The sequence below is a fragment of the Myotis yumanensis genome, unplaced genomic scaffold (genome assembly GCF_028538775.1).
Source record: "Myotis yumanensis isolate MYYU_CA2020_CCGP unplaced genomic scaffold, mMyoYum1.0.hap1 SCAF_7, whole genome shotgun sequence".
NCBI classification, from domain to species: Eukaryota; Metazoa; Chordata; class Mammalia; order Chiroptera; family Vespertilionidae; genus Myotis; species Myotis yumanensis.
Window position 1 is genome coordinate 79,769,104 of NW_027223758.1, and position 22,177 is coordinate 79,791,280.

Sequence of the window (22,177 nt, forward strand, 5' to 3'; positions counted from 1 at the left end):
CTTTGTACCTAATCCATTGCATTATGATTCTCTGGTTACGTATCCTTTTTACTCCAATGGTCAGAGTGGGGGTTATGTATAAATCTTGGTAATAGTTTAGGGTCTTTCATGGGTCTTGGCACACATACTCACACACATATCCTCTATTCTTACTAAATGAAAGGACAGGGAAGGTATTTTCCTACACACACACACACACACACACACACACACACACAGTTGACCCTTGAACAACACAAGGGTCAGGGCAGTGTTCCCCCACTCAGTTGAAAATCTGCATATAACTTTTGACTCCCCCAAAACTTAAGAACTAACAGCCTATTGTTGACCAGCAAACTTACTGATAACATAAACAGTTGATTAGCACATATTTTATGTTATATGTATTATATACTGTGTTCTTACAATAAAGTAAGCTACAGAAAAGGAAATGTTATTAAGGTCAAGGGGGTATGAGACTCATCCGGGGATCACTTTGTAAGTTATATAAATGTCTAACCACTATGTTCTACAGCTGAATCTATTAAAATATTGAATGCCAATTCTAATTTAAAAATTTAAAAAAATGTTACCAAGAAAATAATAAGGAAGATAAACTATACTTACAATACTTATTGAAAAAAAAAATCCACATATAAGTGAATCTGTGTGGTCCAAACCTGTGCTATTCAGGGGTCAATTGTGTGTGTGCCTGTGTGTGGGTGTGTGCCTGTGTGTATGTATGTGTGTAGATAGATAGACAGACAGACAGACAGATGATAGATAGATAGATAGATAGATAGATAGATAGATAGATAGAAAATATTATCCCTGAAATAGATAAAAACCTAATAGATTTCAAAAACCCAACTGATATATTCAGCACCTGTTTACTTTACTCATTGGCATGATCCCAGTTTTAATATTTTCTTATCATTACTGGGTTATTTGATCCCTCTCTCCAGTTGAAAGGATTGTCATTTCATTTCTATGTGGTTGAAACTCTCAGGGATTCTTGAATGGACCAGAATGTAACATACCTGTGGTACCTATATGTTGAAATGTTTGGTAGGAACTTCCATACTTCCCCTCCCCACCTAATAAGGGTTGCTTTTGTAGAAAATAAAAATTTGTCACATATTTTGGTGTACATGATTTTTACCTGATGTCTGAAATATACCAATGAAGGTTTAGCCACAGTTACAACTCAGGTTCCTTCTATTAGCTCTCAAGAAATAATATAAAAACCCTCAGTGTGGGAAAATGAAAATAGTATAAACATTGAACATATATGTGTAGACACCTCAGGGTCATCACTGAATATCTCTGTTTCTCTTTTTTTCCCCATGGGCCTTAGTTTTCTTATCTATAAAATGCAGACATTAGTTCTACCTCACAGGACAAGGGGAATAGTAATGGGGACCAGGTGAATGTGACAAACCATTAGCCAGTGGGACACCAGAGTGAGTGTATACTAGTGAATGTCAGGAGCCCACCAGCCTGTGGGTAGTAAGGGACCAATACAAATGTATTCATTTCTATGCTCTTTCTCTGCTAAAACCATAGAGCTATACTAACTCCTTTTTGTCACTGTAAAATATATAAAGTACATATGATCTTGGAAACATTGTCAGTCAATACCTTGTACTGGAATACCACTTTCAGTCATTACTTGAGTAAGTAGATATCAATTGACTTTGCTACTGAGCCTTATGGGAACTCCTTGGCTAATTCCTGCTGACCGCATTGCAATGAGTGACGATCTTCAGTGCAATTAGGGTGGTGATGATTAAGAGTGAGAGCGGAAGCCCCCCCGCCCCCAAGTCTTAAAATCATTTCTTTTCCCCTTGTTTATTTTTATTTTGCTTTTGCAATTCAGAGGGTTCAAATAACACACCGTCATGATGTGAAAATTGTTCCGCATTGTCTGATCCAGAGTTCTGCTAATATGGTAAAACACTGAGCCTCAGGGACCTGGGTGATGCACTTGGTTGTTTGCCTTGATTTAATTCATCACATAAAGTTTCGATTTTCTACCTTTTTATATCAGTTCACTGCAGTTGAAGGAATTGGTTTGCACTGCTTTCTGTTTACCTCAGAAAATATTGTTATTGCTTTCATTTTATAAATTCCTGCTACATCAAACTCCAAGTGCGTAAAAGAGACAAACTGCAGAAGGATGTGGGGCAGAGTATAATTACTTATTTTACAAGTGAGTTTCCCTTTACCAAAAATTTACAATGGTTGCATTATAATCAATTCTGAGTTCCCTAATACTTTTTATGTTTTTGGCTTATTTATTTTGTTTTACTTTTCACGGTTTCCAAATATAGGTTTTAAGCAAATCTTAAAGAAATTTCTAAGATTTTTAAGTTGGAAGAGATATTTTTCCAATTATCCCTAAAGACACTAAGTTATCAAGTGTGGCGGTATAAAAATTATAGCCCCCACATCCCCTTTTGCCTTTGCATGCTCTGTTCCCAATAAATTCTCTTCCTCTCCAACCCCAGCTCTCCCTATACATTCCCTTCTCAATCTCAAGAAATCCTACTCATCCTTTAATATACAATTTAAATATTATCTCTTCTAGGATTCCTTCGTAACTCCCCCATGCTGATTTAGCCACCCTTTACACTGAGTTTTCACAGCTTGTATGCCAAAGGCCTGACATAAGCTTATCATCTTATAGTGGACATTATATTTTTCCTCTTGAGGTAGTGCCCTCCTAGAGGGCAGGGGCCATGTCTGGAATCATAGTTGGGAATAACACCCTCTCCCTTCCCAATGACTTGCATATTTCATACCAATTTAACACTTGACAAAATTTTACACAAAATTTCACCAAGGTATTTCTAAGATGTATCCTAAGGACTGGTATAGAAAATATAGATCTCATTGGATGTTTGGATACACTTCTCATGAAATTTGTTGAAAAAATAATTTAGAATTAGAAAACGAGTTATTTTCCTAGTTTTTTATTTCTGTGTACTCTTGGACAAATCTCTTAACAGTTCTGTGCCTCAGTTACCTCCATCTGAACATAGAGAATAGATAACCTACTTGCCTCCTTAAAATATTTTACCCTCAAACATAATCATAAAACAGAATAGGTGAAGTATATTTTAGAAAATAAAATCTTAGTAGCATTTACTGAATTAGATATCCTGTGTAATTTGACTCTGCACTGGGAGAACCAGATGTGAATACAGAGGAAGCAAACAGACACTAATTGTGCTCTATTATTGAGGAACAACCATTATAATTAAACCACAAAGACAGAAAACAGCTCTAAGGATTGTTTAGATTCCAGTAAACTCTTAAACTACAGCTGTGAGGTTTTAATTTTTTTCTCTCTTTTTTTTTTTTTTTTTTTTTTTTGAGGGAAGAAAGTGATGGTAGGCAGTGGAATAAAAAGTGATAGGAGGCTAAGAATATGCCCAAGTTACATGAAATTCAGTGGATAATTAGTACTTATCCTGTGTAAAAATTGGTGTGTGGTGGAACAAAGCTTCAAGGGGGTCATGAGGGTTGAGTTCTAGATGTGACTCTGGCAAGACCTTCAACTCTCATGACCTGAGTTTCTCCATCTTCAAATAGGGTCAAGGCTATTTCTTGTTTATGCTGTTTTCTCAGCACTTACAGCATTCTTGGATAATATTGGGTGTAATGTTCCATTATACAGATATAAATACAACATACATATGTTTTTATTTATATAGAATATAAGCACTATGTATACGATATAAATACAACATACATATGTTTTTATATAGAATATAAGCACTAGGTATAATGTTTAATTATATTAATTTAAATATTAAAAAGGTATATATTTATAAGTTGAGAGTGTTAGTCTAGATGGTTTAGCTCTCTTCTAAATATAAAATTGAGTTTCTCCTTCATGTTCAGGAAGTAAAGAACATAATCCCAACAGCCCTGTCTTCTCAATGGTGAGTGGTGGAACTCTTTGCTGTCTGCCCGTGGTGTTAAACACAATGTAAATGAGTTAGATCAAACTTCACCGAAATCTAGAAAATTATTACCTCCATGACTAGACACAAGTTGTTTTCTTGGGCCTTCGTTTTTCTACCTGTAAAATGGTGACACCTAATCACATTGTGGAGAGGAATGAATATAAGCAAGAAAACCAGGCAGCCCATAGGGGATGTTTTATAGATGTTCACATCATTCTTGTTTCCTTTCTATAGTAACTAGTACAGGCTCCTTGCATAGTACATACTAAATAACTTGTTTATTGATTACTTGTGGTTTGAAATTTCTCACATATAGTAAATACATTTTAAATCTTGCGGGGGCGGGGGGGGATTTCTGCTCCAAAGTTGCAAATCCTTTCAAAATTTCCTACTCACCAAAGTATGTCTCAGTAAAATATGGATAGAAAAGAAAATATACCTTAATTTATACCTCAGTAAGCATAGGAAATTTTCAAGATTGTGTTCATTTAAAAGTTAAGGTCCCAGCAAATTGAGTTTCTCATTTATGTTCTAGGCTAACTCAGAACAGACTCAGAATTACAAACAGTTGATAGCTTGATATATCTTCTTTAGTTTCTACAGAACAGCAGATTTCCCCTTGAAATCCCTTCATACAAACCACTGTAACCGACTTGCAAGATCCTTTCATGTAAGCTACTAAAACTGTGGGAAGGTAAGTAAATTCTACTTCTTACTATTGATCCAGATCTTCATCAACTCAAAAAGTGGCTTTTTAATTCAAAAATATTGTAGTTCATTTGAAAGCAAACATTTTAACCTTCAAGAGAAGGTTAATTCAGAGAATCAGGGCTTGAACATTTATATACTGGAAACATGGGCTGAATCACAGGGACAGAGCCCAAGGGTCAGACATGATTCCATCTCTCTGATTCCAAACACTGAGTCTAAGGATAGCATTTCCTAAGCCTGGAATTGTAGTATGAGTTATACACTGCCTGAAAGTCTCAGCCAATGGGCTATGTATAAAGTTAGTACGACTGGACTTATTCACCCTCTTTTACACTTGACCATCTCTGAAGTGAGCTGGCTACTCCCATCACACTGGAAAAGTCTTGCTAACGTATTTAAAACCTGGCTTCTTTTGTACAAAATGGAAGTGAGAGCAAACCAGGTCACTCTGTTAACCATTTTGGTATGTCAAAAATTTCTAGTTATTGGAGAGGTGACAATGGCCAGTCAGGTCAAATAATACATGGAGGAAGTCAAAATAGGAGAATGCATATCATCTCCGGGATAAGTACATTGCTGAAGGATGCTTCTATCCACCATCTCTTCTCTCCACATTTCATTTTTATGGAGTAAATGACTCAAACCTAGTTACTCTATTCCCACATCCTCCAACCTCCTAATGAAACAAGAAAATACCAAGCCAGCTAACAAAGATAATACATGGGCACATTCTGGGACCCTTATAGCATCTCTCTGACCTCGCAAGGAGCTGGTGGCATTTCTGTTGATCAATCTTCTCCCTTTTCCTTAGATGTGTTTCTCTCTCTTTTTGATATTTTCTTTTCATGTTGTTTCTTTTTTCCTCATTGTGTCTGACTGACTAGGTTTTTTCAAAGCATAGTTTTATTTATATAAATTGTTTTCTCTTTATCTTTCCTCTGTCCCTCCCGCCCTAATCATTACCTACTTAAATTCTTTCCCCATTACATTCTTTTAAAAAGGAAATTTTTAAAAAATTCCTCATTCATACATATTTGTGAAGCTTTTCACGTTACCTTTTCTTTCTAGGACAGATGACTAACTTTTCTCACTTTGACATGCATGCAGCAATTGGGCATACCCAGGTTTACCTTTTTCTTTTCTTCTTATAGTTATTCCTTTGGGGGAGGGGTTTCAACTTTATGTCTCTTGCTATTTTTCTAGCCTCTTCACTTGCTGTCCTCTAAAGTCATACTCTCTTTTTCCCTCCTTTACTGATCAACTTTCTTATCACAATGGACCCATTACTTATCAACATTTTTGGGTGTGGGTGTCTATACCAATAATGCTGGCCTCGACTTTGAATCTTTTTGCCAAGCCTTAAAACTATTGATTTAAAAAAAAAAAAAATGTTTTGCCCATGCTAACTCTCACATTTCTTTTGCTTTTTGGCATCCCCAAAGAAGGTATCCCCCGTGAAATTTTATATTTACATAAAAGTTTGTTTATCTATTTATGTTTTATTGATATCCATAGCCCAAGATTAGCATCATTACTACAAACACTACTACATACATATTTCTTCAATTTGTTATATTTGGCCTTTTTAACCCCTGAAGAAACCCAACCACTGACAACATGTGTTGTTTTTTTTTGCATCATAAACAATTTACCACTCTACCTCCATGGCTACTTATATTCTTTATCCTTGCAATTGTCTCTTTTAATTTAGTTCATCACAACATCTGTGTTGATCACCCTGCCTGGGTCCCATTCCTTAAACAGCTGTCACTTCAAAAACCACCTTTCCCCTTGCCATTGAAATCTCACACATGCTACGTCAGGTCAGAGACAAGGTAAGGGGGACAGGAAGCCCCTAATCAAAGAAACAAACACAATCACCAGCATTGATAATCTTGCATGTGTGTCTCTGTTTGTATATGTGTGTGTCATTGAATAGTCATAGTACTTTCTATGAATCTTTTTGAAAACAGGAGCAAATTTTCTTATACCATGATTATTTCAGAAATATCATATATATATGTATGTATATATATATATATATATATATATACACATATATACATATACATATATATTTTTTAAAGACATATATATATTAAGAAAAATAATTACCCAGCAGGAAACCAAAGGACAAAATAATCCTCTTAAAGTTCTATATATCATCAGTGGCTGCCTCCCAATTCTCCTGACTCATCAGCATCTCTGAACAGTCCTCACACTGTTAAACATCCTGCCAGATACTTGGAGGCTCACTGCTGCAGCGCACTAGCCCCGACAGCATCAGCATTATTACTGTTATTATTATTATTTTTTCACTCTGCAGAGTTGCCTCTACAGAGGTTCCTCCTTCCCCAGCATTTTGGTGTTAAAACTTACCGCTTTTACCAACTCCCCCTGCTCCCAGCATTACCACCTTGTACTCTCTGGACCCGCCTGAGGCTGTCGCGCTGCTGGGGGAGCAGCTGGCTTCGTTTTCTACCTCCATCTTACCGGAGGGACTGGAGGAGAATAAAGAAGGAAAAAGTCGCCCGTGTCAGGTGCTTCCTCAGAGATTAAGCAACTCTAAAACTGTGTCAAAAGAGAGGTTTAGGACGAGGTAAGAACCATCAGCGCGGGGCTGGCTGTTGGTCCTGTGCTCTGAGCGGGTCTCATAGCAACCACTCAATTGCTTCCAATAAAAATCTGGCTTTTACCTACCCCCCCTCCTTCCCGGTCCTTCACTCTTTCACTCTCCCGCTAGTGCTCCTGTTCTCTGTGTATCTTTCTGTCTGTCTGTCTGTCTCTCTGTGTGGCTCCCTCTGTCTGTTTCCCTGTTTGTTTTTCCCCTTCCCTCCCCCGTTTCTCCGTTTCCCATCCTCACTCTTTGTTTCTGTCCTTTCTCCTTCCTGCCCCCTGTGCGGTCCCAGCTGTTAGAGGCACACATGCTTGGCTCCCATCCAGGCTGGGCGGCTAGAATGGAGTGAATCGGAGACGTAGTAGAAAGATTCTGTCTCACAGGCTGATGATTTCTGTAGCTACAGCTTCAGAGACACTGTTTGCTTCTGATCAGTCAGTTAATTAAGAAAGATGGCTGTTGCTTATCTTCTTGCTTTTCATCAACATCTTCTTCCACAGTTCTTCTTTTGGGAAGAGAGTTGCTACCAATTTAGGGGAAAAACAAACAAACAGTAACTCAGGGCTTTTCAGGACTGGTCTTTGGTGTTGTTGAAAAATAGCTGGCTCACAGGAATAGTGTCAGCTCACATGCGAGCTGCAGTTCTAACATACGGAGATATTTGAAATTAGGTCATTGTCCTGTGTGGACACGGTCATCCTTGTTTACACTCAGTTATTAGGACCGACCTAAAACACAAGGATCCTGTCAAGCATGAAAGAGATACTTAATTTTCTTTTTTTTTTTTGCTGAAAATTATGGTAGCATTAAAGATCATATATAATAATTTTTCAAATGTCTAAACTCTTACCCCTTATTTGAATTCATTAAAGCCTTATGGTATTTGCTTTTCTGGGGAAAGCTTCTAAGCTATAAACGTCTTAGAATGCTTTCAATAATCCCTACTTGTTATAGTCAGACCCGGTCTTTCAAACAAGATGGTGATAATGTTCTGTATATTTACCGTCTATTTTTTTTCTGTTGTGAAATTGGATCATGATTAGATGCAGTTCATTGTTTGCTGTACAAAGGCTTTTATTTTTATCTATATTTTAAGATCCTCTAAAAAAGAAACTATATTTAATCAGTTCCTTTATAACTACAGTGTATGACCAAATGTTTTACACAGAGAAGGTGCTCACTATATTGCTGGTAGTTGGAGAGGTGTCATATAGTCTGTCATAGCCAACAGCCCAGGCTCTGGAGCCTGATTGCTTGCTTTCAAATCTGTCTCAACCATTTACTGGCTGTGTGACCTTGGGTAAATTACTTCACCTCTCTGTATCTCAGTTTCTTCATCTACGGTTTTTAAAGACCTACTTTATTAATTCATAAAGTTTAATTAAAATGGTTTATTAAAGACCTACTTTATTAACTCAGAAAGTTTAATGCATACACAGTACTTAAAAGTATTTTGGAAAATTGTAAGCAGCATGTAAGTGTATGATTATTTTATCATTACTTTTTAGTTACTAGTGCTCCCAGTCTACTGTATATAAGCACTCACCGAAAGAGAAGAACATCTCTTCCTGTGTTTATTGGCATCCCTGTCTTCTTTGCTAAAGTATCTGTTCAAACCTTTTGTCTATTTTAAATCAAGACTAGGGGCCCAGTGCACAAATTCATGCACCTTGAAAGGAACTGTGGGCAGCGAGGCTGCAGTGGGCACAGGGGCGGGTCTTGACCCATCCTCCGTGCTGCCCCTGCCCAGCCCCTCCTGCCACGGCCACCAGTCCTCTCTCTGATGGAAGCCCTGTTCCCACCGCCGCGACCCCCATGTGCAGATGGTGCCGGCTCTGCTCGCACCCACTGATGACGCAGAGAGATTGGGGCCAGAGCCAGCAGTGGATATGAGCAGGATGGGTGCTAACAGTGGGTGCCAGAGGTGGCTGCCAACCCTGATCACCCCTCAGGAGCAGGGTGAGGTGGAGAAACCCTGAGGGGTAATTGGGACCAGCAACCACCACTAACACCCACTGATAATGCCAAGCAATTGGAGCTTGCACCAGGTGCTGGCAGTGGGTGTAAGTGGTGGCTCCAGCATGGCAGCAGGTGTGAGTGGGGCCAGCACTGGCACCAGGTGTGAGTGCTGGGTGGGACCACGGCACACGGGAGCAAAGAATTTTCAGGGACTACCAAAGGCTCGCCCTGATGACAATGACTGGTGCCCCACCTTGGTCTGTTGCCCTTGCTCACCTGCTCCACAATCCCACCGCAGCCTATGCCCACCATGTTCCACACTCTGCTGCCTGCTGCCAACACCCTCCATGTACTGCATGTGCCCCCTGGTGGTTAGCACACATCATAGCGACCAGTTGTTAGGTTGTTTGGTTGTTCCCCAGTTCGGTCTATTTGCATATATATATATATATATATATATATATATATATATATATATTTGTGTTTGTATTGAGTTTTGAGAGTACTTTATATATTCTAGATGTAAGCTTTTTATCAGATATATGTTATGAAAATATCTCCCCCCAGTCTGTGGCTTTTCTATCAATATTTTTCAAAAGAGTAGGGGTTTTAAATTTTGATTGAGTCCAATTTGTAATTCTTTTCTTTTAAATGACACCTTGTTCAATGATTTTACTCCCAATTCTCTTTTCATCTCTTTCACTTCTTCATCGCAGTTTTGCTTATTGTTAGGGCCCTATTTATCACCTTCCTGTGAGTAACTGCCACGTTTGTAACTGTTAGACCCAATTTTCACCTTGAACTTCAAAACTGAATCTATCTCCTGAATGCTTCTATCAGAAACCTGTTTGTATCTCAGCCTCAGTATGTGCAAAAATACATCACTCTGATTCTCAATAACCACACTCTATCACCTTCTCCAAGTCCTAGCTTCAGTTCAGCCTCCTCTGCTATTGGACTTCCATGACTGAAATAACTCCATAACTTATCCTTCCCGAGTACAATCCCACTGCCTTTTCTTCCTTCCACCACTCAGTTCATCCTGCACATTGATGTCAGGAAAATCCACCTAAAATGTCAACCTGACTGACCCTATAGTACACATGTTCATAAATCGCACGCCTAAATAATGCAGTCTAATAGCTTAAATGGGACACGGGGACACAACGTATTTATTCCAGACTCATCCCTTCACTCAATAGAATAGAGTCAGGCAGAGTGGATGGCTTGCCTCTCTTCCAACAAAAGTGTCATTTCCATAATTAGCTGTAGCTATGTTATGATTACCTTGTAATTGACACATGGAAACTTTATTCCTCAATGAAAATAAATATGTAAAAAATAGAATGTAGCTTCAAGGTCTTTCTGGTTTTGGTTTCTAGGTCTGGTGCAGACATTCTTATGACACTGAGCAAATCACTTACCCCTCTGAGCTATCCATCCCACCATCTGTGACTCTGTTTCCATGTCAGCCATCCTGATTTGGTGATAAAGCACAGGGATTGCCCTGCCAGCTGGGTCCTTTGCACTATATTTTCTGATACACATATTTTAATATTAAGAGTGAGGAGTATATGAAATGTCCTTTAATGGCAAGTATATGAATGACCTGCCAAATATGTTTGCTGCAAGAGGAAAATTTAACCAGTGAATTAGCTTTCTTTTCAATAGCTAATGTATCTGTCCATATTCCTCCAATGGTAATCAGTGAGATTTTTTCCTATTGACATGAAAAACATGACCTGTAGGGAGGCATTCCATACTATAAAACCCTCTTTATTTACATCTTCTTTGATATTCTAATGAATTCCACTCTCATCTCTTCTCCTAACTTAATAAGGGTCTGATTGATAATGTTGAACTTTGGAGGATTCTAATGCTTCTGATTTTCAGTTTTACTTAGTGAACTTTGAAAATTTGCATGCTTTGTGCCTTGAGCAATGCACCCAATAGTCTGAGTGTGTGTGTGTGTGTGTGTGTGTGTGTGTGTGTGTGTGTGTGTGAGAGAGAGAGAGAGAGAGAGAGATCTTCCAGGTGTATAAATGTTTATTGAAGTGGAATCTTTAAGTAACCAAGATCATTACATAGCAGATTGATTTGCTCTCTGGAAAATGATCAAATGATTGGCATTTGGGAGGTCCAAGATGGCAGTAGCACAGCAGCATGCTGAACTCTACCCCTCCCATGAGCATGCTCAAATGTACACATATGGAGGTCAATTCCTCCTTAGAGACCACTGAGGGTTGAATGAATAGCGTCTGAAGATCAAATAAGAGAAGAGACCGAATGGAGAGGGCTGGGAAACTGAGGAACCCCAGGACCTGTGGGAACTCTCCCTGGGAGAAGCCAGTGAGCTCCATTATTTATGTTCCCCTCTGCTTCTTTAAGGCAAATGGGAGCTCTATCCTGGGCCTCCGCCTACCTGCCAGACCACCGTGGCACTTTCTAAACTACAGTACCTGTTGTCTTTTGCCTTTGAGCAAGAGGGAGCAAGCACAAACAATAGGGTGTCACCACATGCACCTGGTCTTCAGGGGAAAACACTCCAGCCATAAGGCCAGTGTCTCAAGCCCCTTGAGCCCATGCTCAGCACCAAAAGGCTTCCCCAAACTACACAGCACAGAGGTACACAGAGGTCTGTTCTATCCAGGACCACAACAAACAGAGGAAGACAGTGTACTGGGGAGCCAATGGAGCACTCTGGAGACAGTGGGAATTCCATAGGGAAGGAGGGGCTCCATCCAGGTGCTCTGGCCCACCTGCCACAGGTTCCAAGACACATGGTACACACAGATTACACAGAAACTGCTTCTACATAAGGCCACTTTCCGAAGAGTGGGAGACAGAGCTGCCTTGTCTAATTCTTGTAAACATAGAGAGTCAAACAAGATGAAGTATGCCTTTGCTTCCTCTAACCGACCCTGACACTTGCTATCCTTTTTGAATGTCACGTGATTCCCATTAAGTGCTCATCTCCATCCAGCGAAGAACCAGATGCTCATTCACAACCATTCCACTCCCCTGAGCAGGATCCAAGTCCTTCTTAGAGTACAGAAGGGGAAACTAACTTAACAAGTAATTCCTTCAAATAAATGCATTAATTCTATTAAGTATGGATATGTAACTAAAATACTAAGCTATCCAGTCATTGTAAGAGGTCTGTGAGGGAGAAGTTGGACTCAGCCAGTCACTGACAGGCAGAGCTCCTGACAACCTTGTTCACAAAGTCACTCTTCTTTTCATTTGAAGATTTATACATTCATTAAAATGATTTATTTACATTCCAGTTCACCTTCCTACACAATGGTGACCCTGCCATATTCATCTTCATCTCTCCAGAGTTGAGCACAGTGCCTGGCATGTGCTAGGTGCCTAAATGAGGGAATTAATTACACCAAGTCGGTAACTGTCTATTACCACTATTAATGAAATTAACCTTGCAAAGTTTATTATTTACTATTTACTAGTACACTCTAATTAAAAGATAAATCATGGAGGGAAGAGATAGCAACGTAGTTGATAACCTCAGGGTAGATTAAGGTTGGGAATGTATGTTCTCACCATGGGATGGAAGAGCATTATAAACCAGGAGATAACACCACTGCTCAGGTCAAAAAGCAAACTGGAAATGTCAAGGGATAAATAGAAAAGAGCTAACTTTGCAAGTGAGAGGCAGAGTTCTCTCTGCAGAGCATAGGCCTCTCTATCACACCGATTCCTAACAAACATGTACAGTAAAACTCACAATAGGTGGCAATACTTCTGGTTGTGGGAGGATTCAACTTTTTTCCTAAAGGCTCATTAAGACTGAAATAGTTGGAAGGAGAGATCTTATATGTGATCCAAATAAATAACTGGCATCCATTCATTTATTCTTTCAACATGTATTCATTCAGTAAATATGGATTGATTTGCTCATTCTCAGATTCATTAATTCAACTGTGGTAAGGTTATGTGTTTTTTTAAATGAAGAAAAACACAATATAGTCAATGAGTTCAAAGTGGTTATACCAATGTGTGCAAGAAAGACAACTGCATATCAGACTCTGAAAAAAGCTGGGATGTGGCAGGCAGTTGGATAGATGAATGAGCAGAGCCTGATAGAAACACGGGGGAAGGAGAGACTGACTTCAAATAAGAAGACACGATGAGATGAGGGAATGGGGAGTACCTGGCACTAGATTTAAAGTAGGACTTGACATTGAAGAAATTACAAGAAACAAGGGTATTCAAAGTTTAGATATTAGGTTGTTCGGCAAATTGCAAGTTAATATTATTTTGGTGATGCATAGGAACATAGTCCAAAAGTTGGATTATAAATAAATCATGGGGAACTTTAAATTGCAGCACACAAAGTTTGGATTTCTTTGGGTTGTTTTTTTTTTTTACCTTTATCTTTAAGCAAAGCATGATGCCCAGTTTAAAGTAGAACAGGGTATAATAAATACAAGCTTTGGATTAGAGGAAAATTAAGGTCTGGCTCAAGTTATTCTTCCATTAAGTCTTTGTGATTTTTCCATATTCAAGTGATTTGAGACTAAGCTAAAATTGTATATGTTTATTATTGCTGTAATCACTAATTTGACCCATAGTATTCCACAATTTACTAAATTGTAATCTACTTGAAGAAGGAGCACATGGGTCCAGCATCATGAGAATTATAATTTTAAGAAAAGTATGTGGAAAATCATTTATGCTTATTATCTATTAATTATTATATCACTAGAGGCCAGTTGCAGGAAGATTCCTGCAAGAATAGGGCTTCCTCAGGCCTATTCCTGCAAGAACAGGGCTTCCTGAGGCCAGAGCGAAGCAGACAAGGCTTCGCTCCCTCCCTTCCCCACTGCTTAGCTCCCTCCCGTCTCTGCCACCTCGGCTCCTTCCCATGTCCTCTGCTTTGCCTCCCTCCCATGTCCACCGCCTCACTCCCTCCCTTCTCCGCCACTTCACTCCCTCCCGTGTCCGCTGCCTCAGCTCCGCTCCCGTCTCTGATACCTCCGATCCGTTCCCTTCTCTTGCTTGGCTCCCTTCTGCAGTGCTTGGCTTCCTTCTACACTGTCTTCAGTCCACTGGGTGCCTGTGTATGCAAATTAACTGCCATCTTTGTTGGGTTAATTTACATACTCTTCTGATTGGCTGGTGGGTGTAGTGAAGGTACGGTCAATTAGCATCTTTGTCTTTTATTGGTGTAGATTTCCCTTATGAACAATTGTAAACCTACTTTTGCCCCACCCTGTATATTACATATATGTCTATATATACAATATATATGGCATCTTTCAGTTTTGTAAAATTTAGGTATACATTTTAACTGGTTTCTATTATAGCTTTGAATAATGGATTGAAAGTTCAAAATAAAAGTGCCACTCTGTTGCCATAACATTACCATAAAAAAAAGAGTTAGTTGTGAGACTGCCCCAATTTCCCCTGAGAGATATGAAATTAGGATTGGAGAGGTGCCTTGAACTCACTTAGTATAACCTTCCATCTGGGGAAGAGATCTCATAATCACTGATTTTTGATCTACTAGAGGCCCGATGCACGAAATTCATGAAAGAGTAGGCCTTCCTTCCCCCAATTGCCAGCACCAGCTTCCCTCTGGCATCCGGGACCCAGGCTTCCCTCCTCCAGCTGCCAGCAGGCACCCAGGACCCGGGCTCACTTCCCTCAGGCCCTGGCGTCATCAGGAAGGACATTCAGAATGAAGTCTGGTCTAATTAGCATGTTACCCTTTTTTTAAAAAAATATATTTTATTGATTTTTTACAGAGAGGAAGGGAGAGGGATAGAGAGCCAGAAACATCGATGAGAGAGAAACATCGATCAGCTGCCTCCTGCACGCCCCCCATTAGGGATGTGCCTGCAACCAAGGTACATGCCCTTGACCGGAATCAAACCCGGGACCCTTGAGCCCGCAGGCCGATGCTCTATCCACTGAGCCAAACCGGTTGTGGCGCATGTTACCCTTTTATTAGTATAGATTCTTTGAACACTGAGTATCAGAGAGTTTATTATTTTACAAAATGGGGTACTGTGACCAGCTAGGATAGTGGGAAAACACTCAAATTTTGGAGTAAGAGAAGTCTCATTATGAATTTGATCTTTTTTGCCAACTTGTTAACTGTGTGAAATGAACAAATCTTTGCTTCTCAGAGCTTTAGTTTCTTATCTGCAAAATCTAATATACTTGGGTTTTGTAAGGTTCAAATGAGATGATATAAATTCAGTGTCTGGAAACTCTCATTAATGGCATAAAATTAAATATTAGAAAAGTCACTCCTTTACCAATGTATTCCAAGTAAGAGAGAAATCATCTGAGGGTCTTGGTTATATCGGTACCATGCAAGGTCAACCCTGAGTTGATGCAGGGACAGGCCAGTGGGAAAGGTGCACAGTTTGTACGAAAACATGAAAGTGCATTTAATTCTTTCCTATTTTTGTAAATTTTTGTAGGTATATTTTATCACAGGTCTGTGACAGATCTTGAATTTTGTGTGTTAGTTATATTGCTTGGTATGCCTTTCAGCTAAAAACTTTCTCTTTTTTATATTGTAAACTTTCCCTCACTTAGCTCCAAACCATCTTTCTTATCCTATTATCTTTTGCGACTGTAAATAATTTGCTTTGTTTATTTTGTTACCTTGACAATATTTATAGATCATGTCATAGAAAGCCTCCCTTAGAGACCTCTCTTTTGTAGACTATATAAATTTAGTTCCTTATGTCTAAACTCTTCTGTCTTGCCCTTTAATCCGGGATATATTTTGTTGACCTTTTGAATTTTTTGTCTCAATTTACCTCTATAGCTTGTCAGTATTACAAAGAAAATTTATGCTGGAAAATTAATAGTTTGAAGTGATAGCTAGCAAAGAGCTAAAACATAGCTTCCCCAACATTCTAACTAAACTACTTACATAGCTGTAGAAAATAGAGAAGCAAGTACACTGCAGACAAAGCCTAGGAACAATAAGGCTAACTTGAGGGAGGAGGGAAAGGTATTACTGATTACTTCTGGACTTGGCTTGATGAAATCAACCAATCCGCTGTCCCCAAAATTAACATGGCGAATTGTGAAACAGACACTATCTACACCCTCCCTCTGGCTTAGAGATGAGAGCCTATACCAAACATTAAATCAGACATCATTATTCCACTTTGCAAATGTTGATATTTGAGATGGTCAGAAGCCTGCTTTCATATTACTTTAAAAAATCATCTATTCATAATTTCAGCTTGTGGGAAGCCACCTTTTGTCTTCACTAGCAGAGAGGTGTGGACAAGGAGCCCAGAAGGCTGGTGACCCTTGAAGCCATGGCAAAGGTCAGAGCTATTCACCCACTTTAATCCAGACAATGGTAGCTGAAGCAACTTCCCCACCAGATAGTCATGTAAATCCTTACTAATAAGATAGTCTGCCTGTTACTGGAACTTGCCTGCCTAAGGGCTATGGGTGGATCCCAAACTGAATAAAAATATGGCAAGGCCTGAGCACAAGTGGAATCCATCCTCTTGGGATGGGCTCTCTCCTGGACCCCCAATTTCCAAATTATTATTTCTTGTCTTATCTCTTTCATTTGTGTGCGGCCCCTCTTCCAGATCCTGAACCCTGAACCATGTGGGACGTGGGGGAAAAACACACAACACAGCAGCTCATACAAAATAGCAATATGCCAGGCGCACGAGAGGTGCGTGGATAGTTAAGTATTCCAAATTAGATGGGTAATCTAAACAACACCTAGGAGAGGTATGTGTTAGATGTTATGAATTATTTAAGTACTTCTGTTTAGAAAACTTGTTATGCCCAGATTTCAGGATCCCCAAAGGACCACCAGGGAGCCAGCCGAGTCTAATGCAAAAGCAAAAGAGTCTTTATTCGAGCTAGCTCAAGCTCCTCGTCCACCACACTCACTGACGCAGTGGCAGGAGGCAGAGAGAGAGCGAGCTCTGTGGGGAGAGGGGTTTTATAGGGGGGTTGGAGTAAGGGGAGGAGAGAGGACTGTGGGCCCTGCCGATTGGCCAGGCACAAGTCGGTGTCTTGTTACACAGGATGTGGTTGTGTCTATGGCGCGCACTTCCCTTGATTATCATTGGTTAGTTTAAAGAAATCCTAGGTGTGGCTAGCAGAGGCTTGGGCTTCCGGGAAGAAGCTCCTTGCTGAGCACATGGCTAATGGCTACTGCCCAAAAATGGAGGATCCAGGGCAAGATGGAGGGTGTAGCCCTCACCCTTTCAAAACTAAGAGTGAGGACCAAGCAGTCTGGTCAAACAAGATCAGAAGATGAGTAACCAGAAAGGGAGTTTCTGAAAAATACTGTGGCACAGGATAATAAATGTTTTCATGATGACAGAGAAAAAAATCAAACTCTGAAAATCTTAAAATTTTATATAGTTTGATCCAAAAGAATAGGTACATATTCTTTAAGAACATGCCAGAATATGTTCTTTATTGGAAAAGTATAAAGCTATGTAAAGAGAAGGTTCTCAGATTAAAGTACAGTAGTGGGAGGTACAATGTAATAATCATAAAGTAATGCATGGTGCTTTAGTACCAGGTACAAGAACTGGCTCATAGTGGGTCCTCATTAAATGTTAGCTCCTATATGCAATCACAACAGATTGAATAATCCTTTATAATAAAAGCCCAATATGCTAAGTGTCTGGTTGTCCGTCATCTGTTCAACCAATCAAAGCATAATATGCTAATGATATGCTAAGGCTGCTCAACCATTAGCTATGACATGCACTGACCACCAGGGGTCAGATAGTCAACCAGTCACTATGATGTGCACTGACCACCAGGGGCATAGGGCAGACACTTCGACCAGTAGGTTAGCTTGCTGCTGGGGTCCCACCGATCAGGACTGAGCGAGATGGGCTGGACATGCCCTGGAGCCCTCCTGCAGTCCCTCCCAAGCTGGCCAACCTCCCGCATCCCTCCCTAGCCCCTATTGTGCACTGGTGGTGTCCCTTGGCCTGGCCTGCACCCTCTTGCAATCCAGGGGATATCAGAGAGCTGGTTTTGGCCCAAACCCACAGGCCAGGCCTAGGGACACCACTGGTGCATGAATGAATTCGTGCATCAGGCCTCTAGTAATAATAATAATAATAATAATAATAATAAATAAATAAATAATAAGTACTATTGAAAAGTGCAAAAAAACCCCCTTCTGTTTCAATAATGAAGTTTACACCCAAACTCAAGATGCTAAAGTCAGATTTGATGTCCTTAAATCATAAATCAGTGGGGGCAAAACTTAAGATCTTTTCCCAGGATGCAGAGAAAAAGAAAGTTGATGACAATGATGAGAGCAATGATAGAGCTAGAGAACATTGGACTTTCACCCAACTCACTTTTCTTCTCCCTATTCCTCTTAGAGAGGTGGGGGACAAGTATGCTAGGCATAGTGCTGGATTTGCTGCAAAGCACCAGCAAAAACCACCAGGTCAGAAGCCAGTTGCTTCAGGAGCAGGTATGACACGAGCAGGAAATAACCTTTTTTCTTCACTTAACTACTATGTATTTCCTTACGGGGGAGAAATATATATATATATATATATATATATATATATATATATATATATCTTGGAAACAAAATCAAAGCCAAAAAAGGCTAATTTTAGGAAGGAGTCTAGTGACTAACCAATAATATGAAAACAAAGGCATAGCAGTGAAAACAAAAGAACCCAAACCAGACATTGGGGGAGGGGACAGGAGTCCAGTCAGGAAGCCCAGAATTGGAAGACAGAACAGAAGAGTGGGATCAAGTGAGCTCCCATGGGGCATTAAAATTGGCTGAAACGACCACCAGGATAAATTTCTTAAGTTGATGAATCCATGTCTCATTAGATGCCTTCAAGTGTTACATGGGAAACAGCTCTTCCCTGGCAGGGCCAACCTTGCCTGGGGGGGGATCTGATTTCTGGAATATATAAGTTATTTATATAAAGCCAAATAATTAATTCATGTGTCAGTAGGTTTTGAGCTCACATGAGAGGTCTTACTTTTTTACTGAGCATAGTTCATTAAGATGCCCATGAAAGGGTCTGTTGATATAAATAAAGATGGATGGCCAAAAGAAAGCTAAAACATGAAATGGAAGTTAGCCAAGAAAGTTGCCCAGGCCCTCAGCCCTTGCACCAAATGTGTCAGATCGGGAGTCCCTCTGTGACGGGCAGAGCTCTAGGAGCCATAGGAGCCCACTACTGCCGTAACCACTTGGATCATGTTAATTCTGTGCCCACTGAGCAGAATTCTAGATTTAAATTTGCCCTTTCGGGAAGATAATCCGAATCCTGAATTTGGACAGAAAGACTTTGTCCATCACCTAGACCTCTGTCCCCATCTTGGCACATCCTCCCTCACATCCCAGGTTTGAACTCATTCAACTTCAGCTTCCTACTTCAGAGACTGGGGAGCTCAGGGTGAAGGAATTCAGTGGTTGACCACTGTTAATGCAAAGAGTTTCCTTTTTTGGAGATGAAGTCTTTCTCTTACTATCTTCTACTTAGTTCTGCCTTCAGAAGTGAGACGGAAACAGTCTAGTCCCACTTTGATGAGAAAGCCCTTTGCAACCTTCAGCACAATTACTTTGTCTTTTATCCTTCATTTGAGGCACAACACCACTGGTTTCCAAAACGGTTTGTGACAGTTTTAAGACTTTTCAGTATCCTAGTTACCTCCATATAATAATTCTGTTCTAAATTCTTCCAGTTGCTATAGCTTAGAAAATTCATAGTATCTATATGAATGTCTACCCAGAAAACTAATGTAAACATTATCCTCCTTAGAGGAAGACTGTAGGAATGGACTGGTTAAAGTCACCTTCAATCCTAGTATCCAACAAAACCTCACACTGTTCTAAGGCCCCCCCCCCCCAAATCTCAACTGAAGTAATTTCGGGGCTTAATTGCTATTTTATATATGTATGGACACACCCTCCATTTGTTTTTTTATCAAAAGTGGGTTTGTGCTTGGATGCAGAAATGCCTTGGCCAAATTCCTGGCCAGCAGAAGCCATGAAATATTCACTAGCTATGCATTTCTTCTTGCTTGCTGGTATACTTCATGCACCTAATAAACACCCCAAAATAGACCATGAATGTGAAGTATAGTGGATTTTGGTAGATAATCTCCATGGGAGAAGACATGGGCAAATCTAAGGAAATAATGTGGACTAAATGTTACACAAATAAAAAAAGTAAGACAAAGTACTTATTGACATTGGTAGGCATCGATTCATCGTGAGTCTAAATACACACATTAAGCCTCTTAAAGCATCATAAATGCTGCTGAGCTATTTTTGGTTTTGCAGAAGATCAGGATATATGAGGGAAAGAATTACTATTCCCCCAAGAATTACAGCCTTCAGTGCTCTACAGACTCTGAACAGAATCAAGTTGGCTAAGGACAGAGATAGAAATAACATTAGTTTTCTGTTAAATGTTTAACATACACAGTAAGAGTTTCCCAACCTGAAACCCAGCTGGGCTTTCCATAGACATGTTAGATTTTCAAACAAGAAAAAGATTAGTTGCAAATTACTTATCTAAGTCATCTTTCGCCATGAACAAGTTTAACAGAAATTGCCTTATGAATCACTTTGAAGATTCTACAACTAATAATAATTTTAAAAGGCTTAGAACTGCGGGAGTGTTAAGAGTTTGTTCCAGCAGAATTTGCCATCTCTTTAGGAACCCCTGCAGATGGTCCTGCTGTGTCTGCTTGACAGGCAGCAGACCCAGTCTTCAGCATGAAACCAAGGTGCCAGCGAGGCTCAACTAGGGACTTAGCACAGAAGACAGAGACATGATTTAATTCTTAGCTCTGCCATTTACTTCAAGAATGAAGTACAGTGCTTTAGAATTTTGATTATATAAAAGAAAGAAAAAAAGAACAACACAAAAAATAGGAATGACATCTATCATCTTCTATAATAATAAAAGGGTAATATGCTAATTAGACCGAACGCCATTCCAGACATCCTTCCTGATGAAGCCAGGGCCAGAGGGAAGCCAGCCCTGGTCCCGGATGCCTGCAGGCAGCTGGAGGGAAGCCAGCCCAGGTCCCGGGTGCCAGAGGGAAGCTGGTGCCGGCAGCCAGAGGAAGAAAGGCCTACTCTTGTACAAATTTTCATGCATCGGGCCTCTAGTAGACCATAAAAATATAGCTGGGTTTTGTTTATTCTAAAAACATGCTATATAGTTCTTTCATTACTAATTTTTTGAAGACTAATATTAATAATGGAAGAACTGTAACCACAAGTAAAATTGGTTTCTTTGTAGTTTCTTCCCATTTGCTTTAGTTTTACTGTGTGCAGCAAAAGAGAACAAATACAATCCTTCTCAAAAATAATTGTTCATAGGTACTTCTTTTTCTCCAGTATAGCTCTGTCTTCTTCAGGCAAGATCCTTAAGTTACTAGCAGGGTTCCTCTTCTGAGGTGCACTTCCCTTTACCCTGCTTATCTTCCTCTGTGCGTATCAGATCTGTTTTCTCCGTGATTTTCAAACAAGGGTGGGTTAGAGGTGAGCAGAACACCTCAAGTATCACAGAGTGCTCTTAGATATAAAAAAATTACTCAGAACCTGGATGGCTTAGTTACCTGTGCATTTGTTAAAATAATTTGATTTTTATTTGATTTTTGCATATTTAAAACCTCTTTTTACTGTTTATTTTGTAACTGTTACTTATTTTGTAAATAAGAGTGGAAATTACTCCTTTGAAATCCTAATGGCTCTTGGCATAGTTCTGAGCTCAGAGTAGGTCCTTAAAGAGATTATATGTTAAACTGAGTCCAATTAAACTGTACTTGAAACTTCAACAGACAGTAGCTTAACTAATGTCCCAGCGACCTATTGGAGTCATTTATATGAATATTCCTCACACACAAAGTAAGAAAATTTTAATCACAGGAAAGAAAAAAAAAATGGGTCTAGCAA

The 22,177-nt window shown here is 39.7% G+C and overlaps 1 protein-coding gene across 2 annotated transcripts in view; it reads right to left on the reverse strand.

Moving 5' to 3' along the window:
- RIT2 (Ras like without CAAX 2) overlaps positions 1-7,313 on the reverse strand; it is a 247,229-nt gene extending 239,916 nt beyond the window's left edge. For both annotated transcript variants that reach the window (XM_070421620.1, XM_070421619.1), the window contains exon 1: positions 7,044-7,313. In XM_070421620.1, the coding sequence (XP_070277721.1) occupies positions 7,044-7,152 (109 nt within the window). In that variant the 5' untranslated portion in view covers positions 7,153-7,313. The remainder of the gene's footprint in view (positions 1-7,043) is intronic.
- Between the last annotated feature and the right edge of the window lie 14,864 nt (positions 7,314-22,177).